Consider the following 19227-nt stretch of genomic DNA (forward strand, 5'->3'; position numbering starts at 1 on the left):
TGTCAAAGAGGCAAACCTATCTAAAGAGTGTATTAAATCTAAATACTAAATATAAATACACACTAATCAATCAGGTTCAGCCTTCAGAATGACCTGTACACCTGCTTATTCATGCAATTATCCAATCAGCCATTCATCAGAATAGCAGAATGGGGGACTGTCATGTGGTTGTAGCTGTCAGACAGGCTGGTTTGAGTATTTCAGAAACGGACAATCTCCTTAGATATTTTTTTGAGAGTTCACACAGAATAGTGAGCTGACAAGAAACTCAAATAACCTCTTTTACAACTGTGGTGAGTAGAAAAGCATCTCAGGATGCACAATAGGTCAGAACATCTCAAATAAAAGTCTGAAGTGTACAGAATCTAGCTGTCAGTTCACAGGAAATAGTCCAGAATCCAGTTGAGTCAGCTTGCAGTTCAGTCTGGTGGTGGTGTTGGTGGTGGTGGTGGTGTAATGGTGTGGGGGATGTTTTCCAGGCACATACTGGGCACCAATCGAGCTCTTACCTGCATATCTGCACCACCTTCTCATCTCCTAATCACTACTTCTAGCATGATAAGGTACCAATTTTAAAAAGCACAAGTCGTCCCAAACCGCTCTCATGGACATGATGGTGAGTTCAGTGGTCACCAGATATCCAATATCCAATGGAGCAAATCTGCAGAAATTGCAAAGTCATTATTGGAGCAGAATCTTAAAGGAAACACCTTGTGGAATCCATGCCATGAGGAATTTTCAGAGCAAAGGGGCGGTTCTAAACAATGTTCCTGTGTGTGTGTGTGTGTGTGTGTGTGTGTGTGTGTGAGAGAGAGAGAGAGAGAGAGAGAGAGAGAGAGAGAGAGGAAGAAGGGGGTGTGGTTTGCTTGTTTCCTGGTAGTAACTATATAGGCATTGTAAAGTCTACTGTGTGTGTGTGTGTGTGTGTGGGTTAGTTGTAAACTTGAAGAGGGGGTTTAATTGAAGGTTAAGGAGGAAGGAAGGTTATGGGAGGATGTCGCTCTTATCAGCTCGAGGGACAATCAATAAAGTTCAATACTGATAATACTTCCTGTCAGCGGCTCACACACACACACTGGCTGTATGACTGAACACACAAATAATAACAAGCTTACTTTGAACTCACTCTTAGGCACACAGGGAAGTGTGTGTGTGTGAGAGAGAGAGAGAGAGAGAGATTGGCACATCATGTGTTTTTGCTTTTGTGGGATGAACTCAGGGGGGAGACAGAGGTCAGGCTGAGAGAGAGAGAGAGAGAGTGAGAGAGAGAGACAGAGAAAGAGAGAGAACAGATATATCACTCTATTCTACTTCTAACATAAAGAATCCTGATCTCTGCTGTACATACAGAGAGTAGAAACAGACTTTGGTTCACCAGGACAAATCCATGCACCCAGCCTGCCTTGTGTCAACAATTTCAAGCAAGTGGGGGTTGTATAACGGTGTGGGAAATGCTTTCCTGATTCACATTGGCCACAAATCATGCATCAGTTTTGTTGTTGAAAAGAACCGCAAGAAAGAAGCCAAATTTTTTTTTTGCTCTTTGATTGGAAGAAAGCAGTGTAGGACATACCGCAGGGTGAAAATCGGTGTATCAGGAAGAATGATAGGGGGGTATTACAATCTGCTCAGACACAAGGGTGTCTATCCCATTGATAGAAATCCCATTCATATCCCATTGACAGTTAAAGTCACCACAGGTGATCACATTTTCATATTTTCTTTATTATTATATAGTAAAATCATTTTGTACAGAATTGTGTTACATCTAATGTAGTAGAATGACTGCGACAAAACACTAGCAAATCGTGTATGAATGAAATTTTCTCGTCTTCTTTTCTCGGTTTTTTAATAGAATTTCACTTTACTTGGATTGTTTGAAAGTCTACTTGTCAAAGAAAAACTTTTAAATCTGACACGATATCGAAAGCAAGACGCTGTCTAATCAACTGAAAATGAAAGTAGAAGGTTTGTAATCAATACACAAGCACAAGTTTGCTGAGAGGATTCTCGGGATTGTAAAAAGTCGTAAAGGATTTGGATAAATACTCTTACCTTAAAGACGACTCCGTGCCACAGAAACCCGAAGCAAACGACAAAGAGGAAGTAAGGTGATACCTAAGGATTTGCCGGCTTGAGAATCTTTGGAGTCGTGGGCCTACCATGAACAAAAGTACTGTTTGTATTGGAGGTTGCCACAGAGGAAATCAGTGCAATTCAAAAGAAAGCAAACTTTTGCTAGATACTACCTATATGTTATGTAGTGAACAATGATCTTTACTGTTTCTTCAAGAAATTCAATAGCACAATGTCCAGAATTACATCAACTCAACATACAGGAAGAAGATGCTTGAAATGAAGACATTTCAAGTGTTGTGTTGACGTGGAGCAGTATGCAATCTGGTTTATAGTATCCATCCATCCATCCATGCCAGCCACCTAGCCAGCCATCTATCAATCCATCTATCCATTCATCCATCTATCTATCCATCCATCCATCCATGCCAGCCACCTAGCCAGCCAGCCATCTATCAATCCATCTATCCATTCATCCATCCATCCAGCCATCCATCCATTCATTCATCCATTCATTCATCCATTCAGCTATCCATTCAAGCATGTAACCATCCATCCACCCATCCATCCATCCATCCATCCAACTATTCATCCATCCATGCCAGCCACCTAGCCAGCCATCTATCAATCCATCTATCCATTCATCCATCTATCCATCTATTCATCCATTCATCCAGCCATCCATCCAACCATCCATTCATTCATTCATCCATCCAGCTATCCATTCAAGCATCTATCCATCCATCCAGCCAGCCAGCCATCCATCCATCCATCCATCTATCCATTCAAGCATCTATCCATCCATTCATCCATCCATCCATCCATCCATCCATCTATCCTTTCATCCATCTATTCATTCATCTATCCAGTCAGCCAGCCAGACAGACAGCCATCTATCATTCCATCTATTCATTCATCCAACTATTTACCCATCCATCCATTCATTCATCTATCCATCCATCCATCCATCCATCCATCCATCCATCCATCCTTCTATTCATCCATCCATCTATTCATCCATCCATCTATTCATCAATCCATCTATCCATTCTCCCATCTATTCATCCATCCATCCAGCCAGCCAGCCATCTATCAATCCATCCATCCATCCATCTATTCATCCATCTATTTTTTGAACACAGGGTCACAGGGAAGTCTATCTTAAGACACTCAGGGGACAGATACTTTTAAGGGCACAATTGCACACTATGGACTGGTGTACCTGGAGGAAACCCCTGCAACACTGGGCGAAGATGTAAACTCCACCCACACCACGTAAACCGTGGAGATGGGAATCAAACCCCCAATCCTGGAGTTGCGGATTACAAAACTTGTAAAATATCTTCTGAAGTGAAAAGTCTGTTTTTCAAAGAAAACATTATGCACCCAACTGTTAACACGACTGTTACCGGACTGTGGGACTGGAGACTCCTTCCATATGTGCTAAATAAACAGCATTCCTTTATATTTTTAACAGAATGTTTCACCAAAACGGTGATTATACGTGTTTTCCATTCATTTTTTATCTTATGAGCCACTGTGAATGAGCTGCTAATGCAAAACAGAAATACAGCATTGCAGCGAGTGCATTAATACAAACCGGTCCTTGCAGCCGGAAAAATACTTTCAGAGCTTCTGTTAGAGAAAAAAAACGAGTCAACCATGTTCTGACCAATCAGCTGTGAGAATTCAACATACCATTATAGCTAGCTAACATTATTAGTTAATGTCTAGAGCATTCAAAGAACGGTTGGATCTTTTGAGATGTGTGTGTGTGTGAACGTTGTTATAATGTTGTGAAGCAAGTCATCACTACAGTAGAGGTTGTTAGAACGTTGCAGGAACGTCATGCAACGTTCAAGTCAAGTCAAGAAGCTTTATTTTCATTTCAACCACATATAGCTGCGTGTACAGAGTGAAATGAAACAACATTTCTCCAGGACGCTGGAGACAACAACATATAGCTTTTCTAACTGGGCGGCAAAGAAACCTTGCAATAAAAATGATATAATTTCCTGAGACTGATTTTATTTTGAATATTTCGGTACTTGCTTTCTTTTATTTAATGTTTAGAAAATAGGTACATGTTAAGCAATTTAGCAATTGATTTTGGATTAAATGTCTTACATAATACCATTCTAATTAGGTGTGTGTGTGTGTGTGTGTTGTATCATTGAAATCAGTAACCTATGCTTCTCAGCAGAGAGACTATTTAAAGAGGCAGGTTAATCCCGGTAATGACATCTAATCCCTAACAAAGTAAACATTTCAACACAGACTAAGAAACAGACAGGACAGACTGACTGAAACACACGCACACACACACACTCACACACACACACACACGCATGCACGCACACGAACACACACACACGTGCCAGACTCAATGGCTGCACCTGTCACTAAGCACACACACACAGATACTTTGGTAACCTTTTCATTGTGTGATATATTTTTGGTTAAATGTTTAAAAAAAATTGTGATGGATCTCCATATCTTTCACTTATAGTTTCTCTCTCTCTCTCTCTCTCTCTCTCACACACACACACACACACACACTTAAGTCTAGTAGTGAAGGTTGCTAGTGTCCAGGAATACCAGGTGTCTAGGAATAACAATGCAGCCTCATTAACATATTTAAATGAAGCGAGAGGACAATGTGTGCTAACATCAAGAATTTCAAATCCTGTGAGAGACTCACACATGCACACAGAATGCACTTGGGAGGCATGATGTCAATGAGGAGCATTTTTGCAAACATCATAAAGCAGTAAATTACCTCCCCAAGGATGAAGGGACGTTCACTCAGCCACACGTGGACACATAGCGCTCCGACGGGGGTTAAAGGCTGGCTTTAGTGTCAAAGTGTCGGGCCGTTGGGTCCGTCTCTCTCTCTACCTCATCCATTAGCAACATGCTGAGTTCTAATCCTAATTGGCATGAAAAAAGCTTGGAGAATGTGTAGTCTCTCTCTTTCTCTCTCTCTCTCTCTCTCTCTCACACACACACACACATACACACAAAGAGCAAAATAGATGTTAAACATGGTAACTCAGCATCTACACACACACACACACTTTAGTACAACTGTACAAAACTGAGGAAGTGATAAGTAAACATGGAAGTGCGCTCTCTCACACACACACACACACACACACTTCAGTATGAATGTCTATAAAGTTTCCTAATCATTTGTACCACTAAATCTATAACTATTGAGGTACAAATTGAGGTAGTTATAAGTGCATACACACGCACACACACACACACACACAAACTCTAGGCTAATCAATTACGGCACTAAAACTCTAACTGTACAAAACTGAGGAAGTGATAAATAAACATGGAAGTGCACACACACACACACACACACACACATCAGTATAAGTGTTTAGGTAGTAACCTAAACATTTATGCCACTAAAACTCTAACTATACCAAACTGAGGTAATTATAAGTAAACATGGAAATGCACACACACACACACACACAAACTTCATTATATGTGTGGAAGTAGTAACCTCTAGGCTAATCAATTATGGCACTAAAACTATAACTGTACAAAACTGAGGAAGTGATAAATAAGCATGGAAGTGCACACACACACACACACACACACACACAGACAGGTCAAAGACTGGACTAACATGTGGCACTGAACCTCCACACACATGTGTGTAATTATGAACACAAACACACCAAGTCCAAAAGTTCAATAAAGACCCACACTAACACTCAAATTAACACACACACACACACACACTTACATATTTTACTTACTAAGAGATCTCATACACATTAATGCACGCACAAATTGTCTGATATTTGCTGCCACTTATCTACTTAATGGGGCTGAAACGGCATTTGCATATCGTACTAGTCCTACCCGTCTTTCACACAATAGCGAAGCCATTAACGACTTCGGCTCATTAAACCACACACACACACACAGACAGAGAGTCTGAATGTCTAATACTATTACCATATTGAACCAATAATACACCCAAACTTCAGTATCTGTCTAATTTAGCATCACACTGCCCAGTCGTAATGGACACACAAAAGGAGACTAGCCAGAAGTTAGCGCACCCCGTCTGGTTCGTTAATGCTGTAACTGGATAAACAAACACAGTTAGCATAAAACTGCACAGTGTTTTTATATCATGAGATCCTTTTGCATTTGGATGGTGAGGTATTCATGTGTGCGCTTCTACGATTCAAGACATGGAGACACGCTAGCGTATGTGTAACTATACAGAATTTATATCGTTACATCAATACCCAAACATTTTTTTTGCTTGCAATTTTCACCTTATTTGAGTCAGACACTAGAGTCTAGACTCTCACATCTGTGTGTTTGAGGTATGGAAATGAACTCGAAAAATATATAGTGCAGTTAATACTATGGTTTGTGGCCTTAATGGTCAGCAGCTGCTCAGAACTAATGTCCACTTGCGTATCTGAGGTGTGGTGCGTGTGTGTGTGTGTGTGTGTGTGTTGTGTATGTCAGGCTCGGTCTCCTGGTGTGACTTTTTGTTCTCTGTAGTGTAGTGGAGGTCAATAGCAGCTCATTAGTGGAGTGAGAGCTCATAGATCCAACAGCTTCGAGCAGTGTTTTCAGCTCGTTCGTACACACACACACACACACAATCACACACACATGCACACCGGTTGCTGATCTGGCTGAGCCGTATTCATCAGACACACCTGTGGTGCAATAATGTGTAACCCAAAACAGACTTTCCACGTCTCTGTAAGTCAACACTCATCACTTTATCACTCTCCTAAGTGCAAACACACTGCAGTCACTAGTCTAGTCACTGGATTGCTACACACAACCCTTCACTACACTGTACATCCTACAATAACTCACACGATTAAACCAGATATCTTTTGGGTACTCAATGGATCTCCCAAACCCCCAACTCTTACTTTCTAGTGGGGGGAAGGTGCCTTCCTGTCAGCTCTATTACCCTCTACATGTGGGGTCAATATGTGCAATGCAAAGTGTGTGTGTGTGTGAGTGAATGAGTGAGGGCTGTCTTTTTTTGTCCCCACCCAGTCTTAGGGTGGATTCCATACCCACCCCTTATCCTGCACTTCTTTCTCCACCCTCAGCCCCCCCCCTTTACCCCCCTCCCCTTTGTCTTGTCTGTTTAAAAAGAAGGGGGATAGTCCACATTGTTCAAACTGAACATCTACAGGTCATTCATCCCGTCTAAAGAGAGAGAGACACAGAGAGAGACAGAGAGAGAGAGAGACAGAGAGAGAGCAAAAAGTCACGAACGGACATCCTTGCAAGGCTGTAACTGGATTTCCTCAGCGGCTTGACCCCTCGAGATCTTAAACTGGTGATTGAGGAGAGTATCGTTTCAGCCCGTTATTTTAAGCAAAGAAGTCGCATCAGCATGAGATTCTTCCATCCGCTCTTCGCCCTGTTGCTCCTACTCATGGTGCTGACTCTGGTCAGCGCACAGAAACCAGGTATGGATACTTTTACTCATGTGTAAACTTTTATTTAAAAAATGCATTGAAAGTCTGAAGTAGAAGCTATGGATGTTTTCATGCTGCTGGATGCGCGAGGAGCCTTGACGCCGCGTGCGTAAAAATAAACCTGCATAATGAGTGTCCAGGCTCCGTTTTCCAAGTTTATCTTCATTGTATGTTTAGTTAATATTTGGACGAAGGAATACCAAAGCTTTAGGAATTCCGATTGTGGAACAACGTGTTATGTTTCATTTCAATTCAGCTCTAAAATCCCGGGCGAACTTGAATGAACATCCAACCGTGGGAGTGCATCCGACACTGTGTGCACTTGCCAAGAAGTTTTCTTGAATGAGATTTCGAAATCCAAAGACCAGGCTGTGACAGGAAGCGATTTCTCTGATTCATAGCAGATTCCCAGAACCAAAAATGAGTTGCACAGGATTTATTTATTCATTTTCTTAGGAAAATTACGCACAACCAATTCCCATTCCCAGTGCGTAATGATATGATAATGATATGATAATGATAATCATCACTAAAGGTCACATGTCTTTTATATATATATATATATATATATATATATATATATATATATATATATATATACATATATATATATAAACGTGTCAGAATAGTAGCCTGCCTTCATACATTACTAGAGGTGGCGTACTATTCATCCACACTAATTAGTGCAGTAGGAGGCCATTTGGAAAGCAGCCAGAGCTAGGGTTCATTGACTTTGGTTTGGGGTCACTGACTTTTAGTGCCTTTTCGGAGTGCCTTTTAGCGCCTCTGGACGCCAATGGGAAACCAGAGAAGACCTAAAGGAAGGGTTTTTAAAAAATTCTTTACATTAGTTTTAGGTCAATAGACATAGTTCTGTAATTTAGAAATTCTTTTTTTGTTGTTGTTGTTACTGGAAATGTTCCCACAGTGTTAAGCCACATTCTGAGTATTTTACAGCTGCTCGGTGTGTAAAAGCATGCATATGAGGATTAATTCAGCGCAAACCCATAAATTCCAATGCCAGCGGCGGCTACGCGCAATTAAGCTCGTGCCCGCGGGCGCTCGAGCTCCGGTGCCCTATTGTTAATCATGCAGCAGAGCACAATGCGCGAGAGATATTAGCATAAGGCCACCACAGAGAGGAACGAGAGAGAAATAAAAGAAATGGAAGAGGAGGGGGGATGAAGGTGGATCTATATGGCCTCACGTAGGCTACCTTTGCTTGTTAACAAATCGACGCTTGATTGATATATTGGTCCAATAGACTGCAAGTCGTGTGAAGTCGTTGTATTTTCAGGTAACGCCCCGGTGGTCCCTGACGCCCACCTAAAAGAAAGAAAGAACATTGCATGAATTCTCAAAGAATAATTACTGTTTCTAAACACGTGAAAAATCTTAATCTTTCAAGTTATTAAAACCTGGTTTCAAGCTGCATGCAAAATCTGAGCTACAGTACAACAGTTTGTTTGTTTAATGATTGATTGATTTATAACAATCATATAACCAAAGCTTTTCTTTTCTTCTCCCTTGTCTTTTAGATTTTCTGAATTTGCGGCGAAAATACAGGAGACATCACTGTCCACACAAGCGCTGCCTGCCTTTACACTCCAGAGTCCCATTTCCCTGAGGTAAATTCACACACACACACACACACACACACACACAGACTTTCCATTCCTTATATTATCCTCATGTGGTCAGTGAATTATAGGGTTAAACTTCCAGTCTAGCCTACCTTTAAATAGCTTGAGTGGATAGGTATGAATGGTTGGCATTCTTTTTCTTTAAAAAAAAAAAAACTACCAACAAATATTTACCACATACTTTAAATACCTGGACAGAGTCCAGAGCAACACACCAAATCCTGCCTGCTTCGTTTAAGAGGTCACCACTCCATTGTGTCTGTGTGTGTGTGTGTTTGTGTTATAAGGTGGACAAACCGGATTAATTAACAGAACTGTAATTAAGCTTGACACAGTAAAGGTTTAGGAAGACCTCTTTCTCTCTCTCTCACTCACACACACACACACAGAGTGTGTAAACAGCTCTGAACTAAATGATGGTGTAATTGTGGCATCCCTCGAGCTTTTAGACTTTCTCTTAGACTGGGATAAGTAAACAAAGCACACACTCGCAAAGATCACAAAAGAGCCGGTTAAGTCAAATACACCACAGAAACACACACACACACACACATACATACTCATACACACACAGAGGAATTGCCCTACCCCCCGTATATACCTGCCACACACACAGTAAAGCACGGGTGGCATTCATTAAATCAGCCACAATGACACCGTGTGTACAGAGAGTAACACTTATTTACTCTAAATGTCTCGTGCAAAATCTGGTGCAGAATCATGGCTAGTCTAAACCACAGTCTCAGGTCTAGTGTCTCAGAGCAGACTGGTCTAATATTAGAGTTAAGGGATTGATACTTGACTTTAAAACCAATTTCAGGAATTATAAAGTATGTCTGAGATTTCCTATTTAAATTGGAAACTGCTCAGGTCTGGAGAAGTGACTCTGGGAGAGACAGCCTTGGTTTTCCAGATGAATTGAACTTCAGCAAACTCTTTCGGAAAAATTTAGTACAGAAGTATGGCCTTGAGACTTTAAATCCATAGGCATTGGATCAATGGTGTTTCTTCCCTAATGTAGTTGACTACAGCATGAAAACCTTATATACCAAGCTGGCTAAAATGTTGTCTGTGTATACATTTATCAGCATGGTAGTACACACTATTGTTCTCCGCGGCCTGGCTTGACACTACAGTAGTAGGTGTTACTTCCTACTGAACCATTAATCAGCGCTAAGTTGCTTGACCAGCAACGGGGCAATAACATCTAACTTACAAGCTAAATTCAAAAACACTATTTAGTGTAGCTTTAAGGACGTGTGTATCAGCTGGGTGTTAATGTTGAAACGTGTGTGCGCGAGAAGCGACACTGTATCTGTGAGAACACACACTCTGCGCGGCCAGCCTAGCGGAGCCGCCTACTGTTTTCAGACACTTCGGAGGGGTCGTCACCTTTCACCCGTCCTCTCTGACCCCCACACAAAGAGTCAGAGCCGGTCCGGAGTTAACAAAACACACGTGAAGAACAAATGCAAAGAGGGAAAAAGAAATGACTAAACAGCTAACAACGGAACATATTGAACTGATTATGTTTTGTTTTGTTTTTTATTTTAGGGGACATGATACTGTCCATAAAAGCCACGAAAGAGGAGGGTACGTGTTCTGTCGAGGCATGGAAAAAGTGCTAGAGCAGAAAAGATGGACTTCAACAAGACAACCAAAATCCCGACTGATCTTTCAGCAGGCGAATGACACACAGCTATGCAGCAAAGAAGTTTTCACACCACACCAAATAGGAGGATCTCTTCGGCTCATGTGCCAGCGTCGTGAAGATACTGGCTTGGCGCCAACAGTGTAGAAAAGAATATGGGGTTTCTCTATGTACAGTATGTGTGTGTGTGTGTGTGTGTGTGTGTATGAGAGAGAGTTGAGACAGCATTTATAGCCAATGATCAAGTCAAGAAGTTTAACAATAACGTCCAACCACTGAATACCTAAATCAATGTATATAGCATGAAATGTGTTTATATGTAAGTTATATGCACTTCAAATGTTTTATTCTTATTAAATAAAATGTAGTTTCTTTTCAAAAAAAAAAAAAGTCTTGAGAAGTTTCTCAACAAAGACCGATCGAAAAGTGACAATTTTTTCTGACTTGAAATCTAATCTATTAAATTTAACGTTTTCATTTGTACCCCAAAGTCTAAAAAAAAGTCCTGAAAATAACTTCAGCAAAGATGATCGATTGTCTGTGCAAATGAATAAGGTCCAAATTGACCGGTATAAAAGTCTGTTTCTAGACATTTCCATCAGCTTGTAACCAACAACATAATTCTGTTTAATACAGAATAACTGCAAGAAATACAAGGAGTTTAGAACAATCAAAATTTTATTATTACGAACCTGAAAATCCATAAAAAAAAATAAAATAAAATAAAAAACACCCCACTTTGCATTAAATATTAGCTACAGAAGCTACTCAATATCGATCCCAGTCAGACTTGAATAGTTCAAGATATTGGTCAGTGCAATTCAGAAATTCAGTTTCCAAACCCCAGAGACATACAATTACTACCGCATCCTAAATCCGTGACATTTTTACATAAGCGTTTAAATCATTGCTCGCTTTCACAGCTGCTGGTTTGATCACTGAGGTTTTTCTTTTACTTCCTATTAAATTCCATTTGGCCGTCCTTTAGCTTCCAGGACCTGTTACCGGGGGAAGCATGAAAACAATGTTAAGGAGAAAGAGGCTCTTTCCGCCCCCCCCCGTTAAAACCCCTTGTGATTAGTCGACCACGGCCGCCGTTGTCAGTCAGCAAACGGACAACACAAACAGACACGTGCATTTAAAGCCTAGTCAAACACGGGAATCCGCTCTTCTTCATTTCTCTCCTCTTCTTTCAGTCTCGGTTGTGCGTCTGTTGTGTGGCGAGCGTCAGGATTCTTTTGCTCAGCTGCGTGTTGTGCTGCTTCAGGTATTCGATCAGGTCGGCTTGTTTCTCCACCACCTCTTCGAGACTGGAGCCATCTCTGTTTTACACGACACAATAACAATATTCAATATATATATATATCTTTATTTCTCCACACTAAAAAAAAAGAAAGCAAGCATGACTAACTCAGGTGTGTGTAAAATGGAAATGCGGTGTTTCTGTAAGGAAACAGAGTTTATATGATCTGTTTACAAACCCTTCAGCATGACCAGAGGGTGCGTTCGGGTGTGTGTTTGTTGGGGCTCCACCTTTGGAGATGTTAATGAGAGATATGGGGGTGAGAGATAAAGTTCTCTCCCTGGATCTAAAGAGCATTCGGGTTACAGCGACACGTGTAGGTGGGTGCTGATGGGGTCACACAAACGAGTGGAAGGTGAATTAAATTGAATGAAAATCTCTCATTTATCTATGCACTCCTTCATATTTGTGAATCTACCTAAAAGTATGGTGGGTATGGAGTTTTTCCTACATGATGGACATGGGGAACCTGGGGTCTAGCCCAGGGAACATAGGGAACAAGGTGGGGAAGAACCTGGACACACACACACACACACACACACACACACTAAACATTAAGCCACTAAGCTGTTATGTATGGAAATTAACATGACTGAAGGTCAGACATTAAATGAGCGGAATCCTGTTCATGCCATTTGAAGACGACCATCTTTAAATATGGTTCTGTCCAGACTTTCCATATTATATAATTTACACAAACACTACGTGGATCATGATTTATTATATCTACTGCCGACTCTCCATCTTCGACTCTCCAGTTTTCCCCTTATCCTTCCATATTTCTCAGAAGTTCACTGCGCTGATCTAATGGCTCACCACAGCATTTGTATGCGACAACGTGTGTGTTTGTTACCTGAAGCCCATTTCTGCGTGCATGTCGCTGTCGGTGCCGGAGAAGGTGTGAGATCTCTCGTCTTCTGTGATATCTGGACCCAGACTTTGCTTGTTAAACCTCGACACTTGTACTGCAACGCACAAACATTTCAAAAGAAATAAATCAAAGAAAAAGCTACGAAAGCAGGAGGATTTAGTGGGACAAATTACGTGTGAAAGTGTAAAGAGTGCAACTATTGTGGTGTGTGTGTGTGTGGGACATACAGATGTTGAATGTAATGAATTCCCAGGTCGACTGAGGATTAATGGGCACAGGTGATTATTTTAAAATGGAATTTAAGGTAAATATCTACCAAAGACACTGAAGTGAACTGAACTAAACAAAAAAGGGGGAGGAGCTTCCTGTATACACTCTATACTGTTGCAAAGACAAAATAAAGAGATACCTTAAACCTCAGGATCTGATAAGCATTAATGATAGGTGACACACGCACACACACACACACCTAAGTGCACTTTTTCACCTGGAGGAAATGGCCAGCAATGGCCCATCCACTATAGTGAAGTGGCATCAGCTTCAACAGACCTGATGTGTGTGTGTGTGTGTGTGTGTGTGTGTGTTCTCTCTCTCTCTCTCACCACACAATCCTAATTTGTCAAAACCTCTTTAAGTACCATCACATTTCTCCTCACAGCAGTCTTCTCATTAAGGGGTGAACAGAACCGTGTCAGTTTTAATGTGGCGAGGTTTATTAAGGGTAATTAGACATTTCTGTCACCACACATCCAGAAGAGCTAAGGAATGCTTTCTTAGGAAAACAAGACCGGCAGATGCAGCGCTCCGCGGATGTGTCACATTCCTCATCTCTCTGTTAAAGAGCAGAGCCTTAGTTCCCTCGGCCACAGACATAAACCACGGTCATAATAAGCCCAGTCGTGCGCACACATACACACGCACACACACCTTTCTATAAATAGGCAAGTTTCCCCACTTCACTTTAAACTCTACCTGGATTTTAGGAAAACCTGAAATATTGTTTACTGGATTGATTTATTGTTGTACACAGCCGCCTTATCCCGAGACCTGGCCGTTTGGATACGAGTTATACTTTAAATGCCTAACAAAAATATCTTTTTTTGCATTCAGAAAGACTGTATTAAACAAACTAATAAATAGTAAACAAATAATCTTGTTTTAGATTTTCTAACAAACATATTTACTTTTTTTACCACACATTTAAAAAATTATATTTAATATAAAAATATTTTTAATTAAAACTGAAAAGTACATTTTTAAAAACAACAAACTTTAAACATCACATAAGCTAATTCAAATAGGTTTCTAATTATTAATAAATGAATAAATAAATAAACAAATAAATATCCAAACCTTAGGAAAATGTATTCAAAAGATGAGAAATGAAAATATCCTAAATCTAGAAATGCATTTATATATATATATATATATATATATATATATATATATATATATATATATATATATATATATATATATATATATATATATTTATTTTTTCCAATCCTATTGATATTCAATCCTAAAAATGTACTAATTGCAAGCTTGGAATTTTCTTCTGTGGCTGAAATTGGAGCAAAGGTCTTGAAATAAGCTTCAAAATCTTGTTTGATACATGCTTTATAATAATCTCAGAGTTTCCTCTGCTTGAGATCTTTCTCTTGCTGGAATTCGAACATTCTACAAGCTCAATTTTGAGATTCCGGGTTCTTCTCTCCTACCTGTCCGTCTCAAGCCACTTCCACAAAACGAACTCTCTACCTGTTCGATAAAGAAAAAAAAAATCCCCACACAACAGGACTGCATCTTCCCTGTGCATTAAGATCAGACAATACAAGTCCAACTCCCCTCCCTCGCTCCCTTTGAAGGACCCTAAAGCGGCTTTGAAGTGCACAGGCGGCATACGGCCCATGCAGAACGCTGTATTCATGTTCAAATGAAGAGGCAGAGAGAAAGAAAAAGAGAAAGAGAAAAAGAGAGAGAGATGCGACATCAAAGCGCCTGGAGCACGACTTTAACCTAACTGCACCTTCCTTTAGGAAGAGGCAGAGAGAGATGGATGGCGGGAGATAAATGGATGCGGAGAGATGGGCAGATGGATAGGGGAGTGTTCATTAGCACAATAAACATGGAGTGGAGCGTAAATGTTTAGATGATCGATCAGATTGCTCTCATGCTGCTGGATGCAAACAAACACTCATAATATGGAGTAAGAAAAAGCACAAATAACTTAATCTGCTAACACACACACACGCACACGCACGCACGCACACGCACACTTGGATAATCTGTCAGCGGCCTTCATTTAAATGGCACTAAACAGGGTGTGTCTCAATGCATGGTCGATCCCCAGTTCACTAATCATCCAAGGAATCCAAGTCCTGATACAAGTAAGTGTGTGTGTGTGTGTGTGTGTGTGTGTGAGTGTGTGAGAGAGAGAGCGAGAGAGAGTGTGTCAATAGTAAGACAATGCAATGGTTTATTGGGGTGGGGTAATTTCAGGTTGCCTTGGGCAAAAACAGGAAAAAGAAAGGAAAAGAAAAACAAAAAAAAGATGCAAGATCCCATTCCTTTCATTCTTACCTATTTCTTTCTCGGATGCTTCACATACCTTACACAAGATGAAGCACATAAACAAAAGAGGATGAGATGGGAATAAAAAGGAAAAAGAGGGAAGGAGGAAAAGTCAGAGAGAGAGAGAGAGAGAGAGAGAGAGAGAGAGAGAGAGAGAGAGAGAGAGAGAGAGGGCTCGCTGATTGTAATACGGCCTAGTGTGTGATCCTGAAGGGAATAAAGACAGTAGCTGAGGTATTGTAATGCGAGGTGTTTGCGCCGAGGGGGAGGTGTGTGTGTGTGTGTGTGTGTGTATGAGCGTTTTATAATGTATATGTAAATAAGACCTTTAATGCTTTCCTTAGACTTGCACCAAGGTTAAAGCTAAAAGTACCTGCATACACCATAAGGCATATAACAGATGCAAGCAGTTCCACACAGATGACGGCGAGCAGCAGATACACGGAGAGATTTTTCACTTTGTTATCCAACATCGAGGCGGGGGCGATTACTATCAGCACGGCAGCGTTACCTGTAAAAGACAAAAAAAAAACAAAAAACAGAAAAGCATGTTTACATTTCCACCTATAGTCTCCTAGGGTTATGCAAGAAGCCCACAAAGCTGAATCCCTCACTGTGAATCACACTGCTATTAATATCAAACACGTCCAGAAATTGCTTATTATTTATAAAAACACCTAGACGTGTGTGTGTGTGTGTGTGTCGAGGAATTTCCAAGGATAAAGAACAGTGGAAAAGAAACTGTAAAATTAACGGAGAAATTCGCCCTCTGGTGGAAGTGAGGCGAAGTGCATCAGTAATACTGTAATTCTCATTCCTTCTAAATAATCACGAGTTCTCAGGAATCTTTTCAGCTAAGGGTAAGCTTTAGTCTTCAGCTAAAGTTTATTTCCGGGCCAGAAAAATATAAGCAGAAATATATACTAAATCAGGCTCATTGCAAGATTTTTTTCAATTTCTACATGATTACATGTCAGGAGGAAAAATATATGGATTAGATAGATGGGAACGCTATTCAATAACTATGTTATACCTGCAATGGAGCCATGCGGGATGAGATACCAGACACTTATTTACAACTAGGGACGATTTACTGTCACTAATCCACCTACTGGAATGTTTTTGGAAGAAAACCCTGATGGATGCTGTGAGAACTGTGATGCCAAAACTCCACAGAAACAATAACCTCAGCTCAGGATCAAACCAGACCCTGGAGCTTTGAGGGCGTTATGTTGTGTGCTTTGCCACTGTGCCAATATATTCTGTATATTTTTGTTTTCTAAGAAGTAGAGGAATTTTTTGGGGCGATTCATTTCTGCTGAGCATTCAGAAATTTGCTTCATTGTGTTTTCAAGCACAGAGGGGAAGGTGATGCAGTGTGTGTGTGTGTGTGTGTGTACCTGCAGAGTGTATAAGTAATGGCAGGTGCTTGAGCTTGGCAGTTTTCCTGTAAAACCGCAGGTATCCTCTCCGCCTCACTGCACTGTGGTGATACTGCACACATCTCTCGAACAGAAAGACTAGCAACCACAAGCCCACCTTCAATAACAACACCAGGGACCTCGAGTCCACCCCGTTCAATGCTGCTGTGCACTCCGCAGAGTGAGTGTCAGTTAACCAGCACAGAGCAGCCAGGGCCACACACACGCTCACATACGCCACCTACAGGCCAGGTGAAACAAAGAGAGCACATGCACATATGTTTATAAATGGATCACTGTGGCTAGATATATTACATTTTCACTCCACTACAATTTTTTCCCTTTTATTTCATTCACAGTTTGTTGGTAGCTTTTACTGATTACTAACACTTACACAAGCTATTGTGTGTAACTGAGCTAACAACATAACATTAACATCACAAATTTTTCTGAATGAATTTCCCCAGGGACACCAGTCATCAGTGAAGTGAAGAGACAACGGTGAGGCTGTGAGAGATTTTTGTCATCAGGTGTTGAGACAGACACTGATGAGGAGTGTTAATCAAAGCGAGAACTCAGTTCCCTTGGTTAACTTATAATTCTGTCAAATTTGGCAGCTTTGTTGTTGTTTTTCTCAGTCAGTAGATTACATAATAAATGTAGATGCAGACTGGAAGGAAATCTTTAAATGCCTTTAAATTCCCTCCCTTTTTTTGCTTTTTTTAGGGTGACGGCACTAACACTTCACCTGTGAAATGATCCTATTTGACTATGTCAATGGTATAAGAGTGGGACAAATCACTTGTCACCTTGCCAAGTGTGCATTTTCATACTTCACCCTGATTTTCATACTCACATGCAACACAGTCAGTGTAATGGCTCCCCAGTTAGTGGGTAGTTTTTGGAACTCTCTTTTGATGGCTGACTCCAAGGCGTTCCTGGCTATGAGTGGCCCATCGATCAAAGGGTCATCCTCAATGCTTTGGGTGATATCTGTGTTTCGGTTACTCTGCACACACACACACAGGAAATTGTGCATTCTGAACAAAAAGGTCAGTTACAAGCCTGTGCTATAGACAGACTCTTTGAAGTCCAGAAGAGCAGAAAAATAAATGTGTATTAGTGCAATCTCTGACAGTGACATCTCTTTGCATGTAGAGAGATTAAGTGGCCAAAAACGACCTCGAGAACTGCGCACTTGTCTGAGCTTACTTGAAGTAGTGATGGGCGATTCGCGAATGAGTCAAACGTGAGTCGAGTCGCCGTTCGAACGAATCGATTCCGGAAAAAACGGTGCACGTATTAAGAAACTTAAAAAGTTGCTAAATAAACAAAATCACTATCTAAACCCTGGTAGCAGGGCCATGTTAGCAACAGACATATGACATGATAAACAACTGCAAAGTTTCTGGACACCACTGTGCGCAGTAAAACAAACGATTCCGAATCGGAATTTGATTCTCTGTGAGGCGTAAAAGAATCAAAAGAATCGACTCATTAAAAGTGAATCCTTTGAATATTATTGAGTTAATGCTTCGATAATTTAAAAACAAAAATTATATATATTGCTTTTTATTTAGACGTAAATTAAACACTCGATGCATTTAACATTTGCACAAAAGTGTTTTGTTTTGTTTTTTAATGGGGAAAAATACAATTCTACTAAAATGTCGTTTAATTCGTATTAGAAAGCCACGTTTAAATACCAAATTATCAAAAGGAACAGCACAATGTTGCTCGGCAAAACAAACAAATTTCACAAACATCTATAAAATAAATATAAATATCTAGTTTACAGCCAGCTAAAGGTCGACAACAACAAACTCAACTATCACGTGAAAACATGTCCTGTCGGTTTAACAAGGAAGCATTTAGCCTTAAAATAAAAAATGCTGCAATAATCAGCTATTAATACGCACCGTCTTTACCAGGAGTCGCTTTGAGTCCATTTTTTTTACACCAAACAAAAAACTTAAGATAAAGCAAAAATTCCTAGTTGCATGGCCAATATTTACAGCAATAGAGCTTTTATATATATATATATATATATACACACACACACACAGAAATACAGGCTTTAAATTTGTATTTCCGGATTACCACACGTCAAAATAAAAGTTTTCGGTTGCACCCCAAAAACATTTCTATTTGACCGAAAGAAACCTATGGTGATTTAGGCGTGGTTATTATTAAATA

The 19227-nt window shown here is 40.4% G+C and overlaps 2 protein-coding genes across 2 annotated transcripts; one reads left to right on the forward strand and one right to left on the reverse strand.

Annotated features, from left to right (window-relative positions):
* The first annotated feature begins 7244 nt into the window (after positions 1 to 7244).
* Positions 7245 to 11184, forward strand: apela (apelin receptor early endogenous ligand). The gene is made up of 3 exons (XM_058384216.1): positions 7245 to 7559; positions 9107 to 9196; positions 10766 to 11184. The coding sequence occupies exons 1-2, from the start codon at positions 7484 to 7486 to the stop codon at positions 9193 to 9195; spliced, it is 165 nt and encodes a 54-aa protein (XP_058240199.1). The 5' UTR covers positions 7245 to 7483; the 3' UTR covers position 9196; positions 10766 to 11184.
* Positions 11185 to 11568: 384 nt separating this feature from the next.
* On the reverse strand, positions 11569 to 19111 carry tmem192 (transmembrane protein 192). The gene is made up of 6 exons (XM_058383988.1): positions 18951 to 19111; positions 17888 to 18040; positions 17011 to 17272; positions 15984 to 16121; positions 13019 to 13130; positions 11569 to 12184 (listed from the first exon to the last, which is right to left on the reverse strand). The coding sequence occupies exons 1-6, from the start codon at positions 18978 to 18980 to the stop codon at positions 12055 to 12057; spliced, it is 825 nt and encodes a 274-aa protein (XP_058239971.1). The 5' UTR covers positions 18981 to 19111; the 3' UTR covers positions 11569 to 12054.
* Positions 19112 to 19227: the final 116 nt, after the last annotated feature.

This window comes from Hemibagrus wyckioides, linkage group LG29 (assembly GCF_019097595.1).
Source record: "Hemibagrus wyckioides isolate EC202008001 linkage group LG29, SWU_Hwy_1.0, whole genome shotgun sequence".
In the NCBI taxonomy this organism is placed as follows: domain Eukaryota; kingdom Metazoa; phylum Chordata; class Actinopteri; order Siluriformes; family Bagridae; genus Hemibagrus; species Hemibagrus wyckioides.

Excerpts from the sequence above, each read along its gene's own strand:
- tmem192 (XM_058383988.1), bottom strand. The coding sequence starts at position 18,980 with ATGGACTCAAAGCGACTCCTGGTAAAGACG. Across the intron at positions 13,131-15,983 it reads ATGCCTTATGGTGTATGCAG|TACAAGTGTCGAGGTTTAAC; the intron begins GTACTTTTAGCT and ends TGTGCGTTGCAG. Across the intron at positions 12,185-13,018 it reads CACGCAGAAATGGGCTTCAG|AGATGGCTCCAGTCTCGAAG; the intron begins GTAACAAACACA and ends CGTGTAAAACAG.
- apela (XM_058384216.1), top strand. The coding sequence starts at position 7,484 with ATGAGATTCTTCCATCCGCTCTTCGCCCTGTTGCTCCTACTCATGGTG. Across the intron at positions 7,560-9,106 it reads GGTCAGCGCACAGAAACCAG|ATTTTCTGAATTTGCGGCGA; the intron begins GTATGGATACTT and ends CTTGTCTTTTAG.